The sequence below is a fragment of the Amborella trichopoda genome, chromosome 6, assembly GCF_054954075.1.
Source record: "Amborella trichopoda isolate Santa Cruz 75 chromosome 6, AtrichopodaSantaCruz75HAP2 v2.0, whole genome shotgun sequence".
Classification (NCBI taxonomy): Eukaryota; Viridiplantae; Streptophyta; class Magnoliopsida; order Amborellales; family Amborellaceae; genus Amborella; species Amborella trichopoda.
The window spans coordinates 13,756,628-13,777,881 of record NC_142341.1 but is presented as its reverse complement, the minus strand read 5'-3'; the positions used below and the strand labels follow the sequence as shown (position 1 = coordinate 13,777,881).

The window sequence follows — 21,254 nt, the reverse complement described above, 5'->3', positions numbered from 1 at the left end:
TTTTAAAAAATTTAATATAAATAAAAAAAAACTTTATACAAGGTTGCAACCTTACCTCTACAGCTACATATGCACCTCAAAAGATTGAAAAAGATAGTTTTAATGTTGAAAAACCATTTGATTGATCATCTCGACATCGAGATGTATGACCATGAAAAATAAAATGATTTTAAGTCTAAAAAACAATGCATTTTACAACATATTATCTATACTGTCCATTTTCAAGATTTTCATATGTTTATAGATCTACTTGATTTTAACTATTTTTGAAATTTAGAATTTTATAATTAGATATAAAAATAGATTTTGAGATAATCCTAAGAATATTTTACCTCAAAATTATTTACCATAATAAAATTTGAAGTTGCATCTTACCTCTATAGCTACAGATGCATCCGTATGCCAACTGCACCCTATAAATAAAGTATATATTACTAGGTAAATGATATTGTGACACCTTTCTACATTCATGTGTGTAGAAACCTATAAGATCACCATTAAATTTGGTATAGTTCTCTAGAAAAATTAAATCTCACACCTTGTGATAACTTTCTAGAGATCTGTGTAAAATTTAATAGTGATCATTTGGGTTATTACACACATGGGTGTGAGAGGTCTCTATGATCATTACTTATATTAATATATAAAAATATATTCAAATAATAAAAATTTTAAAAATAGAAATTCAAAAATTAGAAACGAAAATCGAATGCTACTGTTTTTTTATTTTTTAAAATGAAAATCAAATGCTATTATTATATCCGGCGTATGCCCGTTGGCGTGAGAGGAAGATGCCTGCATGGGGTAGCAGTGGCGGGAACTCCACCATACAAAACCTATCCTCTCTCTCTCTCTCTCTCTCTCTCTCTCTCTCTCCTCTGCATCCCCCTCATCGCCATGGAAGGTGTCATCTCATCTACTTTTTCACTTCTGTCTCCTTTTCCCCTCATTAATCATACTGCCAAGTATTCATCCCTTCACATTTCTCCTTCGAGATTTCGGAACATCTTAGCAAAAAGATGCAACTTCAATACAAGGGCAACTGGAGAAGAAGATGAGGTCTTCTCCATTTTTCGATCAATAAAACCACAATTTTGCAGGGATTGAAGAATTACATGAATCTACTTGATTGAATGAATTTCAGTTGCGAGGATTCTGAAATTATTTTGTTAGCTTTGGTTTTCGTTTGGGAAAATGAGGCTTGAATTTATGAAATTTTGGATGTATTTTCATGCTATTTAGTCTGTTAATTGCTTTTTATTCACAGGGATACTTGATAGATGCTCCTGTTTCTGTCGGTGATGGTTTCTCTTTTAGCGGAGGTATGTCGCCTCTCACAACATGGGCTTTTCGGATTAGAAGAAAATGGCTATCTTTTTCTTTTTTGGGGAGTATCTTTTACTTTCAAAGTTTTAATGGTCTTGTTATTTTAGTAAAATTGAATGTCATTTGCATTGAATTGGTTTATTTGATGATATTAAGTAATGTTTGACTTGTGTTCTTCTTGTTCTTCTTCAGTAATAGGTATGTTACTCTGTATTTAGCATGCATGTGATTCCCCTCCTCCTCGTTCTTCTTCTTCTTTTAATTCTTTTTCGGTTTTTTTTTTCTTGCTCTTCTGCTTCTCTAATTAACACCATGATTTGTTTTCTTATTGAAATTATAAGCGCTTATCTTGAATCTGTTAGTTTTGCATCAGGAAAGTATTCGGATGCGCCGAGCCTCTCAGATGAATGGTTTAAGCAAGGGAAGATTGTAAGTGTAGTTTTTGCCTTGAGTTATGATTTTTATGTTATTTACCGACTGAAAAAGTGGAGAAACTAATTCATTCTTGCAAGCATGTGTAGCATCTTATCAAGTTAATGATGATTTTGATGCCCCTGTTTCAATGCTTTTCATGTTTTGAACCAGTAGTACATGGCACTGAAGTTTCATTTATACTATTTATTTTTGAAGTCGTTTGTTTTTTCATAATATTATTGGATAACTCTTTTGTTTTTTTTAGGTTAAAGCTCATCCTGTTCTTGGCACTGGTGAGAAGGCAAAGGATCCGATATTTGGTCTTACAATGGGTGTGGGTTCTCAGGCCTCTTCTGATGTTTTCAGGTGAATCAATGATTTAGGACTCTATATGCAAGATCTGGCTCTTTTTTGAAGTTTTAATCAGGAATTCTATAGGTGAGATATGGAATTATAACTGAATTACTTGTATTGATGGTGGATTTCTTTCTATTTTGGATGAGGGTTTTGGACTTTGCCAGCTGATGCATGTTTTATATGTTTTGGTTTTGCGTAATAGATGGTTCTCTGTTGAGAGTGGAAGAACGGGCAAGCATCTGGTTATATTGATTCATGGTTTCCCATCACAGGTGACATTTTTGTACAACATGTCAACCCAACTGAAACTTTGAGATACACTGGAGAGTGTATCTGTGTGTGCATGAAGCTTGATATTCTTATGAACCCCTAATTATTATTTTCGTAAATAATTGGAACGCTATGAAGTGGTATAATTTTAATGATGATAGTCTTGGGACTTTGTTATGCATTTGTGACCTACTAGTATATAAAATACAATCCTAAAATAGTCTCACGCAAATCCAACTGGACTTTTGATCTATGTCGAGGGAAGTCCTCTATGGTCTCTCCAGCAACACGGGGAATGACGCTGATATTCTTAACTCCCATTTCAACCTCCATAAAAGGCTTTCTGAATTATCGTTTGCAGGGATGCCTATAAACAGTTAACATAAGGTCGAGTCCCTGTCATGGAGTTGCCTTTCCTCATTATGTTAGGCTTCCCATGATATTGAAAGGTAAAGGTGGACAGGGATCTTTCCCAAGGCACCTGGAACTTCTAAACTAGACCTCTCAAGTACATTAATGATGAAAGAGAATAAAATATTGCTTGAATCAAATGCTCCTGAAATGACAAGAACCTAAGCACATTAAAAAGTTACAAGCAAAGTGATATTGTACATTGTTACAATCAACTTATAAACAACAAACTTATATTGTGCCATTAATCAATTGGCTTGTGCAAAAATGAAGCCTCATTTAAATTCTATCTACTTTTACACAATCTACTTGACCTGGAAATATAATGGTTAGAATAATATCCCTCAACCTCCTTATTATAACTTTACTGATACATTTATAAATCGCACCAACTACACTTTTTAGAATGAAATTCTTGACGTCAACCATTGAAATTCTTGATGTCAACCATTCCATCCATAAGAGGTGTGGCATTAATCCTAGATGTCATCTTGCACCTATGAAACTCCTCAGAGACATCATTCCTAATAATATCCTTAAAGTACGCTTAACTAGAATGACCTATATGGGATTGGGCTATGTGCTCGAATCTTGGGTGCTGACAATTGCAGCATCATATTTCTTGTTCATATCCACCGACTACCTACTCAAAAAGAAAAGTTTTTGCGTTCCATGCAATAATTTTTCTAACCAAATTGCTGTCCCCCAAATTGATTTCTTAGAAACATTCTGGGTCACAAAGGACCCTCTTGGATTGCATTTAATGGTATAGAAAACTTAATAAGAAATCTTATAATTTCCAGTATTGCTTTCTTTTCTTTTCTTTTGTATTGTTATACTATAACAAAATATAATTGCACTTTGTTTTGGGGTTGCTTTCCTTCTAGTTGATGATTTATGCTTACCATTGCGAACATAAAAAAAGTTCCAATTGTAAGTTGTGCTTAAATACTTGATTGTTAACCACCAGATTAGCACCTCTAATGAAAATCAACTTGAGTAAAAACACTAGATTGTTAGGCTAAAAGTTTAGTACTACTTTACTTCAATACCATTGGAAACAAGTCCTGGCATCGTATTCTAGATAGTACCTTGTCTGGATGCAAGGCAAATGCCCCTTTGTGAGTCATCCCCCTAAGTCGCAGTTGGATTCACTCTTCTGTGTAAATAAAGATACAGTTGTCTGAGCAGGCTTAGGTCTTTCAACATCTCCTTCTAAGTGGTCTTTGGAGTGATTCAATAGCCTGTCTAGAAATGCCGGCTGTATGGGTAAAGAAACAATTGCATGCAATTCATCTATCAGCTTGATTTCTTATGAACCATAGTTAAAATTTTGCTGTTGCTTTGTGTCGGATTTGTATTGAGTGCCTAACATGGGGAGGTGTTCGTAGGCTGTACATCAAAGCACTTACTCTTCTAGAGGGATTTGCTAGTTGCCTATATTGCCTTCTTAAGAGCGAAGTTAAGCAGTTGCTTCTTATTCATTGTCAGTCCTTGTTCCCCCTGGCCTAATGCAAAAAGCTTTTGCATTGATATGTGCCTCTCCATTTTCTACTCTTATCATGTGCCACACTTGGTATGGCCCATTTAATTTAGAAGAGCCTCCCTATATATTTTTTGGGGTGAACACCTCTCCAGTTTCTACTCTAGTCATGTGCCACGCTTGGTATGGCCCGTTTAATTTAGAAATGCCTCCCTATATAGTTTTTGGAGTGAACGATTTTTGGATAATAAATAATGATTCATTTTAATCCCTTTTATATGTTGTCTTGCTCTATGTTGCAATTATTTACCATTAAGTGTTTTTTAAAATTAGTGGGCAACCAATGGAAATAACTGTAGTGAGATAGTCATGTTAATTAGTGTGATTTTAATTTGGTTTGACAGGCATACTCTTATCGAAAAGTTATTCCTATCCTTGCTGTTGACTATCATGTCGTTGCTTTTGATTGGCTTGGTGAGTTTTTAATCATTTAGTTAAAAATGGGTTGGGTCCCCTACCTCATGTGGTTAATGCCTAATTGCAGACTTCATCTTAAATGATTGCTGTTCTTTTCTATGATTGTTTTATTTTATTTTTCTTGGGTCAATATGCTCTGTATTTCTTGGTTGAATGTTTTGAAGGAGTTAACACATTCTACTATATATAGCTGCTTGGTTGCCAATGTGATAATGGTTACCAATAATTCATGTTTTTAACATTTAGTTTGCCCAGTCTTTCATGGAAATAGTGAGATTGCATGGTGATATGTGTGTTGATGTCTAAGGCGTTAGCAAAATAATTTCCTTTTGATAAATTTGTGAACCAAAGCAGAGCATATCCTTCGCTCTCTCAAAATCCCACAAATGGGTTTAGTCTCTTTTTGAGTAAGGATACCTGCTTTGGTTATCTTGATCTTGCTGGAAAGCAAGGTATTAGGGGTGGTTTCTCTTGAAGTAACCTTCAAAAGCATTTGATTTGCTTTTTCCACAAGCTATGTGGTTTTGTGCTGCATCCTAGTATATAATGATAACCTCATTTTCTCCTGTCTGCCGTTTGATCTTGTTTGTCACAATACTTTAACGGAAGATTCTTTATTTCAGGATTTGGATTTTCAGACAAGCCTCAACCAAAATATGGTTTTGATTACACTTTGAATGGTAGCTTGCGTTCTTGAGTTTTATCTACATTATATTATTATCTCATGAATCATGATTTGCGTTTGGTGCTTAGTATTGGCATTATGCTTTAGCAGAATATGTTGATTCACTGGATTCTCTTCTAAGTGAATTTGTTGCAGGTAATGTTTCACTGGTCGTCCAGGTAAATATTGAGAGTTTTCTGTTTATCTATGATATATCTAGTGCAGCATGTGGCTGAAAAACCCACTATTTTGATACTTGCAGGGATACTTTGCTCCAGTTGTTGTCAAATATGTTTATTCCCATCAAGAAAATGTGAAGAATCTCATACTTGTTAATCCTCCGGTAAATTTTTACTTGAATGACAATGAAAATGCTCGACATCTAAAGATTCAGTGCTTAGTTAGATGTTATACTCTTAATGAATTTAGATTTTCTTATCATTGTTTCACTTATTCGGATATCACGGTTTGGGAATACCATATGCTATTATGTTAAAGTTAATTTTTTGCTCTCGTCATTTTTTAATTATTGTATTAGCACGCAAAATGAATTTGTTTGTCTTTCTAAACTCAAGAGCATTTGTGTCTTAGACATGGAAGTTACTAAGTTTTTGGTTGCCATAAAGCTGACAGATAAACATGCCAAATTGCCATCGACCTTGTCATCATTCAGCAATTTTTTGTTGGGTGAAATCTTTTCCCAGGTTTGAGATTTCAGAGTTTTATGGTGCTAACTCATTCATAGTCTAATAATTGCCTGTTTGAGGTTTGTAAATTGGGGTCTGATGGTGGAAGAATTTCTTCCGTCTCTTCAGGATCCTCTTAGAGCGAGTGATAAGCCCTTGACCAACTGTGGGCCTTATGCAATGAAAGAAGAGGATGCTATGGTTTACAGGAGACCTTACCTTACATCCGGTTCTTCTGGTTTTGCACTAACTGCATTAAGTAGGTCCATGAAGAAGGAGTTGAAGGTATATCTCTTTTTTACTATTTTAAAGCTCATCTTCTTCCTTCAGTGATATCTGTGTATACATGATATCATATATTGTAGTATCTGGAAACAACTAAACTGGAAATCCAATCCTGCTAATATTTGCATTGAGAAACAAGACTTCTGGGATTTGGAAATGAGACTTTATTTATGGACGTCTAAGAGAATATTGTAAATGATTTGGCATTTTGGTCTCTAAAAGCTTGGCTTTTCAAAAATCTCTTGGACACAGATCACAATGTATGGGAACTTGTGTTCAGTTCTGTTGAACGCTAGTCCCATGGAATAAAATTTATTTTTTACTATTTTAAAGCTTGACTTTCTAGAAAGCAACTGTTATTTCCATGTTGTTATGGGAAGAGATTGAACAGAACCAAACACAAGTCCCATGGTATACAAGTAAACTAGATATAGTAGCTTTTACAGCACAGAACTTGCTGTGTTGCTTCTCCATAATTACCTTAGATGTAGGTTGCTGAAACTGGAAGAAGATAGTGAAGATAAAAACCTTCTTAAAGGGGATGTAATGGAACATTGCTTTTTGCTGGAGTGTAGTCACCATTGAGAGGCAGGTGCTTTATTCATTTTTTTGACATATTAATTCATGACTCTGGGATGAGGTGCTGAAGATGCATGGCATAGTGTGGGGTAAATGAAATGTGTAACGAGAGCATGAAACTAAGCATAAATCCTCTTTTTGATTATGTACCTGGAATGGGGCATCATAAAAAAACACCCAAACACAAAACACTTAGGAAGATATCTTGCTGTATAGGCTGATACAGATATGCTCACTGGTCTACATATGTAGTCAATATGTGTTTGGCAAATTATCAATTTGGAAGAGATACGAAATATGATCTCTGGTGTTTTTTCTTTGCAGTAATGTATCATTACATGTGGCCACTGTTCATAATCATGAAATGTGGTACCTGCGATTCCTTGAAAGTGATGTTTTTTACTCCTTTTATCATTGCAAGAAATTCAAGAGCAATTTCAGCCCCATTTAACATCTTTTAATTAAGATCTATGTAAATCTAGATTTTTGCAGAAATCATGTTTACATTCGATTTCACGTCTGTGAGGCTTGAGAATCATTTGCGACTTATTGCAATAAATGCGCATTCACCACATTGACCCTATGCCAGAATTGGGAGATGTTTGGGTTTGTTTGTGAAGAGAGAATGATTATTCCCAGTTAAATGGTTGATCTAGATTGAATTTTGTGGAGTTCTTTCACATGCATGCAACTTTGACAGGATTTGAAACACCACCTAAATATTTTACCCTTTCCATGCACAACTTCGACATGTTCAAAAACACGGAGGCGGCTGCCTAGGCATTTTGGGTCCTGGCCACCTAGGTGGCCAGAAACAACTTCGGGTTGGCCCCCCCATGGGGCTGTTTGGAGTTGGCGGGGCATCTGTTTGTGTGTGTGTGTGTTATATATTTATGAGTCCGTGTGTGTTAAGGATATGTTCTTCTTTTTCTTGTTTTTATATGTAGAGACAGAGCATGAGTTTTTTTTTTATGGCGGGGGGTGGGGGGGGGGAAGCCTTACATCAAACCCTTAGAGTTCACCTTCTTCTTGCCCTTCTTCTTATATGTAGAGCGAGAGCATATGGGTCCATATGCGTGTTTGTATATGTGTGTGATTGTGTTAGAGAGGTCTCGCATCCAACCATTGGAGGGCATCTTCTTTCTCATACTTCTTCATTTCTTCTTGCACGTAGAGAGAGAGAGAGAGAGAGAGAGAGAGAGAGAGAGAGAGAGAGAGAGAATGGCCTTAAGCCCTTAGCGATTTTAATAGGTCTTAACGCTTTTTTTTTTTTAAGGGCGTTTGCACCTTTTTTTTGGGTGGTAATAGGCGCATAGGGGTTTGGGGGCTAGATTTGCCCCCCAAAACCTTTTCCCCCCCTTTTAAGGGGGAAAATTACTTTGTTTGCCCTTGGCCAAGGACCTTTTTCCACCTTCGGCCAAGTTGCCCTTAGCCACCTAGGCAGGCACCTAGGAGCAATTACGCTCAGGGCACCCGCCTAGCCGTTTTGTCCTCCCTGCCTCCTAGGCATCCAGGTGGCCAAATTTTCGAACAATTTAGCTCATACAAAGATTCAATGGATTGGATTAATAGTGTTTCATGTGGAGGTAATTGTCAATAAGTTTTATATGCAACCAATCTAAAGTCCGTAGCATTTCTAACTTTCGGCTTGCTGGTTCTCAAAATTATTAATATTGTGATCTTTCTATTCTTATGTCTTCTACTATTGAGCATTCCTGGTGAAACTTTCTTGGAGAATTGATATATAATGCAATTTAGTTCTCACTTTGTTCAAATAAAGATCTCTTTGGGTTTGAAAATTTTTGTGATGTGATTTGCTATTTTGGGCTTGTTCGTTTTGGAGAAAAGCCAAAAGATATTAGCATCAATATATATATATATATATATATATATATATTTATTTATTTATTTATTTATTTATTTATATTATAGTTGTCCTTCTCCTGCGAGTGGATGAACAACCATGAAATGAATAGGGGTGGCAATGGGCCAGATGGCCCTGCCCCCTAGGTCCGCCCAACCCTAAAAAATTAGGACCTAGGCGACGAAATGTGATATGAGGGCTGGGCCAAGGCGTAGCCACCATGGCCCGAGGGCTGGGCCGGGCTGGTCTTGGGTGATGGCCAAGACATGGCCGGCCTAGTTCGGGCCTGCTTGGCTGGTATTTCTTTATATTTTTTTAGCTTTGTTCCTATTAATTTTAGGGGAAATTTCGCATAGAACCCTAATTCCTCATATTATTTCATGGTAGACCCTCCGTCCGTTTTTCTTTTAAGTGGCATAAGAAAACCCCTAAAGATTTCACCATACCCCCTCATCTCTTATCCCTCTCTTTTATTGACTTTTGATCATAAAAATTAGCCCCAACAAATTTTTTTATACCATTTCAACCCAAAAACGTTTTTAATGGGTGGAAAGGGAAAAAGAGGGTTAAATTTTTTTTTGGATGAAATGGTATCAAAAGGTTTGTTGGGGCTAATTTTTATGGTCAAAAGTGGGAGATAAGAGATGAGGGAGTACGGCGAAATCGTTAGGGATTTTCTTATGCTGCTTGAAAGAAAAATAGAAAGAGGGTCTATCATGAAATAATACAAGGAATTAATGTTCTATACGAAATTTTCCCTTAATTTTATTTAGCCTGGCCTGGATAGGGCTAGGCCAGGCCCTCAGTGGAACAGGGCCAAGGCTAGGGCCTCGGCTGCCCCAGCCTATGCCTCGCCTGTTGCTAGCCCTAGAAATGAAAAGCCATGTTAGCATGTTGCAATAAACAAAAAGACCATGTGCAACATATTTAGATGGCTGTAAGTGTATATGTATTTTGACATGGAAGAATAAATAAAATTTCATGGCATTTTTCTTCGTGCCCAGATATACCCTAGTAAAATATCTTACTAAGTGTAAATGTGTCATGGAAGCCAGAGAGCACTTTTCCACTTTTTAATTTATGTGAAGTATATTTTACTATAGCAAAAAAACCACGTGTCATTCGTTCCCTTGCCTAAGTATGCTACTCAGTTTGTCTTATTGACCTTTTGGAGTTTGTAGGCCTATGTTGAAGAAACGAGAAGAATATTATCAAGCCAAACATGGATGGTTAATACAACAATATGTTGGGGTAGGCGTGACCGATGGTTGAGTTATGATGGAGTTCAAGACTTTTGCAACCTTTCAAACCATAAACTGGTGGAACTTCCAATGGTAAGCTATCATGCTTTGCAACCTTTGGAAACTATCATGCTATATTGTACATTTGCAATAGTCGTTCTTAATTATTCTTTGCATTGTTGGATTAAGTATTTTAACTTATATATATATACATTTACATTGAGTTGAGCGAGGTTTGATTCACATATGTGCCAAGTACCATCACTATTCCCTTGTCTAGCAGTGTATGCATTTTTAATTAGGTAAGGGATATGATGTTGCCGGGGTGAATCTTATGTTGAGAATCAGTTTGAGAGTGAAAGGGTTTACCGAGCATGAAAAAGTTTACTGATACCTTACCTTTTGTTCATTAGGATTCGGTATGTCCTTGAAGGCAGTTCTCATTCATTAGATTTCTTCCTCTTGGCATTGACTAGATATCCTTTTGAGGGAATTTTCAAAATTAAAGATGCAGAAAAACAAAACATTCCCTTAGTGACCATTTAAATATAAGTGAGAAAAGTACCTTGTTATAAGAATTGAACATTAAATGGACAATACATCAAAAAAAAAAGAAGCGCAATTCATAATTCATGAATGTTGTTCATGCTTACTATTTCTGTTGGTAAATTGGAGGAATATCCTTGGTTGCCAAGTTTGACATGTCTAACACCTTGGTGACTTCTTGGACTTTCGACACTTTTTTGTTGACCTGCAACAGTGATCTACTCAGAAATGAATGTTGGACAACTGGTTCTTATTCATGAGATTCGAAATCAGTATGTGGGGCTAAAAGTTGGCTGGTTCCACCATGGAAAAATTGGACCCATTTGGAAACTGAACGTTTTGTCCTTTGTTATTAACAACAAAGTTATAACATTAAATAGTGAAATGAACGCAAAATATGCTCGAGTCATTACAGTCATTGTGCTTCATAAAGTCACCCTAAATCCGATAGTAGATGAGCATCTGCGATCCTTTTGGCATTTAGCCTACTTCTCAATTATTCATTGCTTTTATGTTAAGACGGTTTAGCATTTTTGGGCAGCATGAGTTGGATAAAAGAGGAAGCAAAATCAGATGTGGGAGAAAATCAGTAATAGAATGATTAGTGTAGGCAGTGAATGGGGAGTCCGGTTTTAGGATAAAAGCTGGACGGTGGGTCACATACAGAGCTCCATTCGAGGTATAACCCCCCTGCAACTATGATATATCTTATTTGTATGCATAGTTTGTTTTTCCTAGTTGACTTTTGGTTGAATTTCAATTTTGACTTACTTTGCTTTCTCTTTGAACCCATTTGGTTCTCTATAAATGGGTATGTCCTGGTGAGATGCCTCTCCTGAAATTGGTATCTCTTGGAATTGGCATCTCCTGGACTATGGGTGTTTGTAGTTTGGATAGCATTTGATAAGAGACTTCGATGATACCAATCCATGATTTGGATTGTATTAATGTTGTATTATAAAAATATTATTAATATAGTATTATTGTATAATGATATAATGCAATAGAGCAGAATGGTGGAACATGATTGGTGTAGCCGACCCCAATTAATTGAGAAAAGGCTTTGACGATGATAATGAATAGTATAATGTAGGATTATAAATATTATTTATATAGTAACTAAATAATAATGTATGTTATAATATTATATGTATGATTATGTATCATAACATAGTAACTATATAATTATTATATATCTAATTAATATGTTAATATATATTAATTATTATAATTATTATATATTAATTATCATATACAGTAATATATTAAGGGTGTGGTTTCTATAAGGTTGCAACCTTAAACAATCCAATTAAGGCGCACCTTAAAATTTTATTATAACATGTAATTTTGTTGTAAAAAATACTTAGTATTATCTTAAAATCTATTTTCATACCTAATTAAAAAATTTTAAATTCCAAAAATGGTTAAAATCAAGTAGATCTATAAATATATGAAAATCTTGAAAATAGACGGTTTAGATAATGTGTTGCAAGATGCACTATTTTAGGGACTCAAAAACGTTTTTTTCATATTCATACATCTCGATGTTGAGATGATCGATAAGAGGGTTTTTTCAACATTAAAACAGCATTTCCGATAGATTTTTGAGGTGCATATGTGATTCTACATTTTAAGGTTGCAACCTTATATAAAATTTTCCCATATATTAATTATTATATTATTATTTTGGTATAATAAACATCTCCATGTTTTTCCACCTTTTTGGTAGAATATGGATTTCCACGTTTTGGCCTTAAAACGGGGGTACAAATATTCAAGTGGAGACTAAATTCCCATCTATGAACCGCATCTAAATTGTGGAAATGTCTAGTATCTCCTAGCAACCCATTTCCATTATGAAACGGGCTCGAAAGGAAGATTCATCCTTATAAGGGCCATCTTTTTCAACTTTTTCCTTTGTTTGTCAGGAAAATAATCTCATTATAGTTAAAGAAGTTCACACAAATACATTAACAATGAAATAGCATGATGACATCTCATTGATTAATAATCTTTCCACTGAAATTCAATAGAGTAATGTCTCACTCTTGGCATTTGGCAAGTGCATACATCATATCATTTGCAACCCAATTGTCCATCATTTCTGACATTTTGATCTTATTATGCCCTTCTCATGTTTATGGTGGGTGGCCATATAATTAGAATTTAGAGGGAATTCCTGCAGAGTGAGGTAATGGAAAACACTTGTTGAAGATTGATGTCTTGTATTTTAAGGAAATATATCTGCCAAAGGTGAAGTCAAAGAGACGACTCTAGAGGGCCGAAGGAAATTTTTGTATCCGTACATGGGGTATTTCGATAATTTGTACCATCTATCTGGGACTCGATATATATTGTTGCGATATGGGGGTTTTTTAGGGTTAAAGGAAAAATGCAAATTTCTTTATAATTAGAGAGAACAGAGAGGCGTGAGGAAGATAACTATTGTAACTTTATTATCCATTGTCAGTAAAGAAGCTCTCATCTCCCTGTGGACATAGGCACGTTGCCGAACCACGTATATCTTTGCATTGTGGTTGCTTGTCTTTTTCTTTTGTGTTTGTTTATTCTTTCTTATTTTTGTGGATTGCTTTTAGGGTTGTCTACAAATTGGTATCAGAGCCTACCAGGTTATTCCGTTTTCTGGGGTTTGCTACCACGATGACAGGAAAGGGCTTAAGCATCAATTACGACATTGAGAAGTTCAATGGAAAGAACAACTTCACTCTTTACCGACAAAGGATGAAGGATCTTCTGATACAGCAAGGTCTGGCTAAGGCTTTGCTAGGGAAATCGAAGAAACCAGCAAAGATAGACGATGAAGAGTGGCAAGAGATTTGAGGAAAAGGCGGTAAGCCCGATTCATCTGAATTTATCAGATGATGCCTTGCGTTATGTGGTGGACCTCGAAACTGCTCTAGAGGTTTGGACAAAACTCGAGAGTAGACGAAATCTCTGACGAACAAGTTGTTCTTGAAGAAGCAGTTGTGTTCTCTTCAGATAGAAGAAGGCATGGATCTGCTTGAACATCTCAGCGAGTTCAACCAGATCATAAGCCAGTTAGCAAGCCTTGAGGTCGAAATCGAGGATGAAGACAAGGCCCTACTTTTGTTGGCTTCACTTCCAGGATCATTGGATCACTTGGTTACGACTCTACTGTACGGGAAGGAGACTTTTGAGACGGACGAAGTCACTGCTACACTTTTGTCAAATGAGACAAGGAAGAAGACTAGCAATATTAAATCTCAAGGGGAAGGTTTCTTTGGAAAATACAAAGAGAGTCATGAAAGGGTCAGATCAAATCAAAAGAGATCTGGAAGTAGAAGTCGATCAAAATCGAAGGGGAAGGGCAAGTTTATTTGCTATTACTGTAAAAAAGAAGGTCATATGAAGAGAGATTGTACGAAAAGAAAGGAGGATATAAAGATGATAGAAACAGGAAAAACATCGGATGAAGCTAGCATGGCTGATAGCTCTGACAGAGAAGATAGGGATCTTTCTCTATATATTCAAGTAAGAATCAATTTACTGATTCTTGGATTTTTTATTCTTGATGTTCTTTTCATATGTGTCCAAATAGAAACTGGTTCGAAACCTACAAATCATATAGTGGTGGGTTTGTTCTAATGGGGAATGATGCGGTATGCAAGACCATTGGAATAAGAACTATCAAAATCAAAATGTTTGATGGGATAGTATGAACCTTATCAGATGTGAGGCATGTTCCACAATTAAAGAAAAACTTAATATCCGTGGGGGCCCTTGATTCGAATGGTTGCAAGTATACAGTAACAGGTGGAGTCTTCAAAGTTAATAAGGGATCTATAGTTGTCATGAAAGGTCAGATGACTGGGAACCTATACAGGTTGATAGGGAATACAGTTACAGGCGGATCTTCTATAACCACAGATGTAGAGTCCAGCACAAATGACACAAAATTGTGGCATATGCGTTTAGGGCATATGAGTGAACGAGATAAGATGGAACTTCATAAAAGAAAATTGCTGAAGGGTGTCAGAGCCTGTAAACTGGATTTCTGTAAGTACTGTGTTTTCGGTAAACAGTGCAAGATTAAATTCAGAACTGCAAATCATACGAGCAAGGATATACTAGACTATGTACACATTGATGTATGACGGCCTTCACCAATCAAATCCAAGGGTGGGGCAGAATACTTCATTACCTTCATTGACGATTACTCAAGAAAGGTTTGGGTCTACTTCATGAAACACAAAAGTGAAGCATTCACAAAGTTTAACTAATGGAAAGTAGAGGTAGAAAGGAAGACATGAAAGAAACTGAAATGCTTGAGATCAGATAATGGAGGGGAGTACAAGTCTAGAGAATTTCAAGAATTTTGTAAAGAAGAGGGATTTTCTGTCACTTTATCACACCAGAAACTCCTCAACAAAATGGTATGGCTGAGAGGATGAACACGACTCTTCTGGAAAGAGCTCGCAGTATGAGATTGAATGCAGATTTGAAAAAACTTTTCTGGGTAGAAGCAGTTAACATGGCCTGTTTCATCGTAACAGGTCACCATCTACTGCAATTGATTGCAAAATTCCAGAGGAGTTGTGGACATGAAAGCTGGTAGAGTATTCTCTGCTGAGGATCTTCGGATGTCTTGCCTATGTCCATGTGCAGAGTGGGCAATGTTCCAAGTTAGACTCTAAGTCTAAGCAGTGCATTTTTCTCAGTTATGAGAAGGGAGTGAAAGAATTCAAGCTTTGAGATCCTACTTCACATAAGTTTGTGCTTAGCAGGGATGTTGTGTTTGATGAATCTCACATGGTGAAGTCAATCAACATGCAAGATGAAAGAGTGCAAGTAGATGAAAGTGATGGAGAAAGATTGGCAGTCTAGGTGGAGAGTTTGAAATACCAGAAAAAGAAGACTCCTCTAGCAGCATACCAGAAGAGCAGCAACCACATGGTGAAACCTACAATCTGGCAAAAGGTAGAAAAAAATGTGCTCATAAAGCCCCTTTGAGATACAGCTTTGAGGACATGGTAGTTTTTGCTCTAACAGTTGGTATTGGGGAAATCGACTCTTTCGAATATGCTCTAAGTGATGCACAGAATGATAAATGGATGATAGCCATGATGGAGGAGATGGAGTCTCTGAAAAAGAACAAGAATTGAGAGCTTGTCAAGAGGCCCAAGAGAAGAAAAGTGATTGGGTGCAGGTGAATCTTTCAGAAGAAAGAGGCAGCAACAGAAAAAGAATGTGAGAGATTCAAGGCTAGGCTCGTAGCAAAGGGCTACACTCAGAAGGAGGGAGTGCACTACAATGAAATATTCTCTCCGATTGTCAAGCACACTTCAATAAGGCTATTACTTGCTTTAGTAGCCATGTTTGATTTGGAGCTAGAACAACTTGATGTGAAGACAACGTTTCTTCATTGTGATTTGGAGGAACAAATCTTTACGGAACAACCTGAAGGCTTCAAGGTGATGGAAAGGAAGATCAAGTTTGCTTGCTCAAGATATCGATTTATGGTCTTAAGCAATCTTCCAGGCAGTGGTACAAGCTCTTTGACTCTTTCATGGTTTGGATTGACTATTCAAGGAGTGAGTATGATTTTTGTGTTTATTTTAAAGTTCTTGATGATAATTTCCTTATTCTCTTGATGCTTTATGTTGATGACATGCTCATCGCTGCCAAGAATGCATATGACATAACTTTTCTCAAGTCTATGTTAAGTTTTGAATTTGATATGAAGGATCTAGGGGCTACTAATAGGATCCTTAGTATGGAGATTCATAGAGACAGAAGTGCAGGTAAACTCTGGGTAACTCAAAAAATGTATGTTGAACAGGTGCTAGAGCGTTTCAACATAGAAAAGGCCAAGTCAGTTAGCACTCTATTTGCGAGTCATTTCAAGTTATCTAAACGGCAGTGTCCCACGACGGATGAGTAGATAAAATAGGTGTCTCTGGTGCCCTATGCTAGCGCAGTCGGAAGCCTCATGTATGCTATGGTTTGTAGCAAGCCGGATTTATCTCATGCTGTCAGTATTGTTAGTCGATGTATGAGTAATCATGGCAGGGAGCATTAGAATGCTATTAAGAGGATTTTCAGATATCTGAGCGGGACGTCAAATCTCGAAATTATGTTCAGAAGGAAGAGAAGCTCTACAGAACTAGTGGGATATATCGATTTCGACTATGCTAGTGATTTAGACAAGTAAAAGTCTACTACAGGGTATGCTTTTATACTAGCAGGTGGACCTATTTCATGGAAGGCAATGCTTCAACCCAAGATTGCCTTGTCTACGACAGAGGCAGAGTACATGGTAGCAGTTGAGGCTGCAAATGAGGCGATCTGGTCGACTGGTTTGGCTTTTGATTTGGGGGTGGAGCAAGATGAGACTGTGTTGCATTGTGATAGTCAAAGTGCCATAAATCTTGCAAAGAAGTCAAGTGTTTCATACAAGAACAAAATATATTGATGTGAGATATCACAAGATCAGGGAGCTTGTATCAGAAGGAATCATACACCTGAAGAAAATTCATACGAAGGAATCATTCACCTGAAGAAAATTCATACAAAGTTCAAGCTTTGCTTGGACTTGCTTAATGTCACTCATTTTTGAGAGTGTGGGAAGCACCCCATGGCAGGTGGCGGTGCAGTCGCGTACCTTTATGGAGGTACGGGGGTGAAGACATCTTCAGGTTATCTTCAGGGTGGCTCAACAGAATTCAAGCTAAGTTGGAGATTGTTGAGGATTAATGTCTTGTATTCTGAGGAAATATATTTACCAAAGGTGGAGTCAAAGAGACAACTTCGAAGGGCCGTTAAAAGCTCGAAGGGCCGAAGGAAATTTTTGTATCCGTACATGGGGGCGGCAGCCCTCAAGGGAAATTTTTGTATCCGTACATAGGGTATTTTAGTAATTTGTACTATCTATCTAGGACTCGATATATATTGTTGCGATGGGGGGTTTTTTTAGGGTTAAAAGAAAAACGCAGATTTCTTTGTAATCAAAGAGAACAGAGAGGCATGAGGAAGAGAGCTATTGTAACCCTATTCTCCATTGTCAGTAAAGAAGCTCTCATCTCCCCGTGGAAGTAGGCAAGTTGCCGAACCACGTATATCTTTGCGTTGTGGTTGATTATCTCTTTCTTTTGTGTTTTTTTATTCCTTCTTGTTTTTGTGGATTGCTTTTAGGGTTTTCTACAACACTGAGTATCGTTGGTCACATAAAAGGATATATACAAGCCTAAGGTCACATGTGTTATGGGGATCAGGAGAGTGGCACTGATGTATTGCCACATGAGCCTAAGGCCTTTGGTCTAAAGTAATGTATGGCCTGTTCACTAGGATTATAGTACTGAGGAGAACTAACAAAATTTCATGGGGCTGAAGACAGATCTTTCTTGTTGGAGTAGATATCAAGGAGGCATTCTGTTTGGGATAACGAATTGGTATAGAGATCGTCTATAAATGAATTTATGGTGCAGAGCGAAGGCTCTAAACACCCGTTTCTGAGGTCTGGCTAGCTAGCTTATCTTCTATTATTGAGGCACAAATTGTGGATTTATGAAGAGGAGAGATGTAGGGGGGGGGGTCGGGTCTGGGTCAATCCTGTCCCAACTTGACGAGGTGCTAGTTGGACCCAGAGCTGGGTGCCCAGGTCATTGGACCGAGAGCCCACCTGCAGGAGGGCCCAAATGAAAAAAGATATGTACTCTTCTGTTCTAGTATTTGTTCCAGTAGGGGACCTGGGTCGGCTTGACCGACCCAATTACCACCCCTAGATAGATGATGAAAGAGAAAGGATTGAGGTTCTCTATGGAGGTGCCTTTCAAAATAGTTTATCATTGATTGAGATCATTGCAAGATATTGTGAAATCAAATGTGCTTTTCAAATCCATTTTAAGGGTAAAGGCAGTACGATTCCTCAGGGCACTTCATACAAGTGTTCCATGTCTCCTTGTGCTTAGAGCTAAGGGGAAGGGGTTATGCTTGCTTTTTAATTTGAACATAAGTGTGGATGCCCAGGTTATGCATGAATTTGCAATGGTTCTAATGGGTCCTTTGTTTTTTATGCATTTTCATGTAAGAGGTTTTATTATTCTGGATTATGTGCCTCCTATCTTTTTGGGCTATATGGAAGGAACAAACAACTGCTGAAATGCATCATGTTGGAGACTTAGGAAATGCGTGAAAGGTTTTCTGATTTGTAGGTAGAAAGAGTTATTTGTTTTCAGAGTTGAGACTTGGTCCATGGAAAAAATTCGGTTGCCTGTAGTCACTTCTGGACACCAATCTGGGCTTTTAAGAGCTAAGCTACAGGTTGGTTTTATAAAACTCGATGTCTGCTCTTCCAAGAGCCTAAAGCTAGTTGTACTGAGAGATAAATGTGATAGTAATCTGTAAATTCTTTTGGGGTCATTTGTTTGTACTATTCTATTGAGGTGGAAGCAACAGTGTGCTTGTAGCCAGCGATACAGTCTTCTTCCATTTCTTGCTGAGTCCTTTGATATTTGATAGTGATTCACTTAATCTTCTTTTGTGTAACTGCAGAGGAATAGATTATATCTGGAAATTAGTGTATCATACGGTACATTGATTTTCGAGACCAAGGATTTGTCTTCTTTGATATGCTTATTAGCTTACCATAAGGTAGTGCCTTCACCGAGAAGTGGTGAAGGGTCACTCTATCCATTAGGAAATCATTTTCTTCTCCTTGACCTTTTTTATTCTGTTTGTATTTTTCTTTACTTTCCCTTTTTGCCAGTTACTTCTTGTTTCTTGCATTTCTCATGCAATCTGACATAACATCTCTTTTTATGTTAATTTGCATAAAACAATAAAAAAGAAAAAGAAAAAGAAGAAGAAACTTGTTCGCCATGCGAGGGACATGCTGTGAAGAAATAAGTAGTTCTTTACATCTTGTAGAAAATTATGAAGAATAGGTACCGCTATTAGTTCCATACATGCCTTAGTTGCTTTGGTCAATATTTATTGGAGCCCAATGTTCATTGGATGTTTGATATCTTGGCTACCGTAGTGCGTTTGACATGATCAGATGATGCTGAATTTTTAATGAAAAATGTTTCATCTATGATGTTCTAACCAGTGATTAAAAATCGGCTCAAGCAACCGAATCGATGACCTGCTGGCTCCTAGTTAGCTAGGTGAACCAGGCCAACCTGGATTGCTTTGCCTGGTTTGGCCGTAATGAGCCCGTAAAATTTTTTGAGGAAATAGCCAAAAAAATTTAAAAGTTGAAATATGAAGGTTTGTGAAAAGGATTGATAAACATATTACTTCATTTGACGAAATTATGGAAGAAATATAATGTTTTAACTCTAGTTCTTGTCTGAGTGTCACACAGTCATTGCATAGTCTAAAATGCAATAAATGTCAATGGTGACATTTCAATGCCAACCTCAAAAAACATTTTTACAAAAATACACAATATTTGTGAAAAATGATTAATACAGTAAGAATTCTTTGTGATGTTGTGAACTATACATTGTTTATATTGTACAGTTATTTTTGAGGTGTGCTTTACTTGTTAAGTATAAGGGGGACACATTATATAAAATTTTCCTTTCCAATTGTTCTCATTTTATAGCATAATGAACCAAGCTTCCTACAAATTTTTCATTTTTGAATAGGTTTTTTATTTTCCCTGTTCTTTTTGTTCTTTTTTGCAATGTCAGTTTTGTTAATACTTAACTATTTGCGCCTTTGTTGAAATTCCAGGCTGGTCATCATGCTCAAGAGGATTGTGGGGAAGAACTTGGTGGGATCATTGCTGGCCTTCTTCGCAACAAGAGAACCTAAGCTAGGAATCAGGCTTGGGCTTGAGTGGTTAGCCGCTGACAGTTAGCAGCGATATCTCAAGTTCGATTCCTACTGCTAAACTACCCAAAAAAACCAAAAAAAAAAAAAAAAAAGGAGAGCATAAGCTGTTGTGTTATCTGCTTTGCCAGACAGTGAAAGGAGTATTATGAAAATATGTGAAGCAGGCCTTTTTGGGTGACTGAACCAGGCCGATATTGACATATTGTGTTTGATGTATAAGATTTTATATTTGAACCCTTGGAGAAATCTTTGATTGATTGTAATTAGTTTGTTTGTTGGTTGCATTTTCTTCCCATCTCAAAAGAACCGTATATCTTCCCTGAAAATGAAATTTGCATGCATATTGGCACTTACACACGATTGCATGCATGCATGCACACTTGCTCTATTATTTGCAAATAAATATTGGCCCAAACGTTACATAATATTTGCAACTGACTTTTGACAGGCATAAACCACCTTGCCAACCTTTTTTTTTTTTTTGACAATAACCTTGCCCACTATTTTAGCTAGAATCCCTTTCAAGTCCAAAATATCTTGCCCATTTGAGAACTATATTAATTTTTGGGATTGTATAGTATAAGACCATTTATTTTTAATATAAGAAAGTCACAATAACTACTAGCTATTAGATCTCGAATTGGATTGTGACTTTGTTGTATTTAAAAGTAAATTGTCTCTTTGTATACTTTTTTTTAATTTTATTATCCTATTTCTTTGCATTTGAGTATTATTGTACTTGGCAAATTTTGATTTCATTTGTAACAAAAAAAAGGAAAAGAAATCTCAGTTATTCTCTTGGAATTCCCATAATATTCATTTAGTTGGA

General features: G+C 36.8%; 1 protein-coding gene across 24 annotated transcripts; it reads left to right on the top strand.

Annotated features, from left to right (window-relative positions):
- Positions 1-784: 784 nt before the first annotated feature.
- Positions 785-20,709, top strand: LOC18438190 (alpha/beta-Hydrolases superfamily protein). 24 transcript variants are annotated; one of them, XR_016057596.1, is made up of 14 exons: positions 785-1,059; positions 1,268-1,322; positions 1,700-1,755; positions 2,006-2,106; positions 2,300-2,369; positions 4,666-4,735; positions 5,362-5,418; positions 5,511-5,558; positions 5,665-5,745; positions 6,036-6,106; positions 6,218-6,373; positions 9,998-10,150; positions 11,145-11,282; positions 20,324-20,709. XR_016057596.1 is itself a non-coding variant. In XM_088869561.1 (13 exons), the coding sequence occupies exons 1-13, from the start codon at positions 898-900 to the stop codon at positions 20,402-20,404; spliced, it is 1,143 nt and encodes a 380-aa protein (XP_088725687.1). In that variant the 5' UTR covers positions 785-897; the 3' UTR covers positions 20,405-20,709. The 24 variants fall into 24 exon arrangements, 4 of the variants coding, with proteins under 4 accessions (XP_088725687.1, XP_088725685.1, XP_088725688.1 ...); XR_016057587.1 differs by having other exon boundaries at positions 5,511-5,581; XR_016057589.1 differs by having other exon boundaries at positions 5,511-5,581; positions 9,991-10,150.
- Positions 20,710-21,254: the final 545 nt, after the last annotated feature.

Excerpts from the sequence above, each read along its gene's own strand:
- LOC18438190 (XM_088869559.1), top strand. The coding sequence starts at position 898 with ATGGAAGGTGTCATCTCATCTACTTTTTCACTTCTGTCTCCTTTTCCC. Across the intron at positions 1,756-2,005 it reads GGTTTAAGCAAGGGAAGATT|GTTAAAGCTCATCCTGTTCT; the intron begins GTAAGTGTAGTT and ends TGTTTTTTTTAG. Across the intron at positions 4,736-5,361 it reads CGTTGCTTTTGATTGGCTTG|GATTTGGATTTTCAGACAAG; the intron begins GTGAGTTTTTAA and ends TCTTTATTTCAG.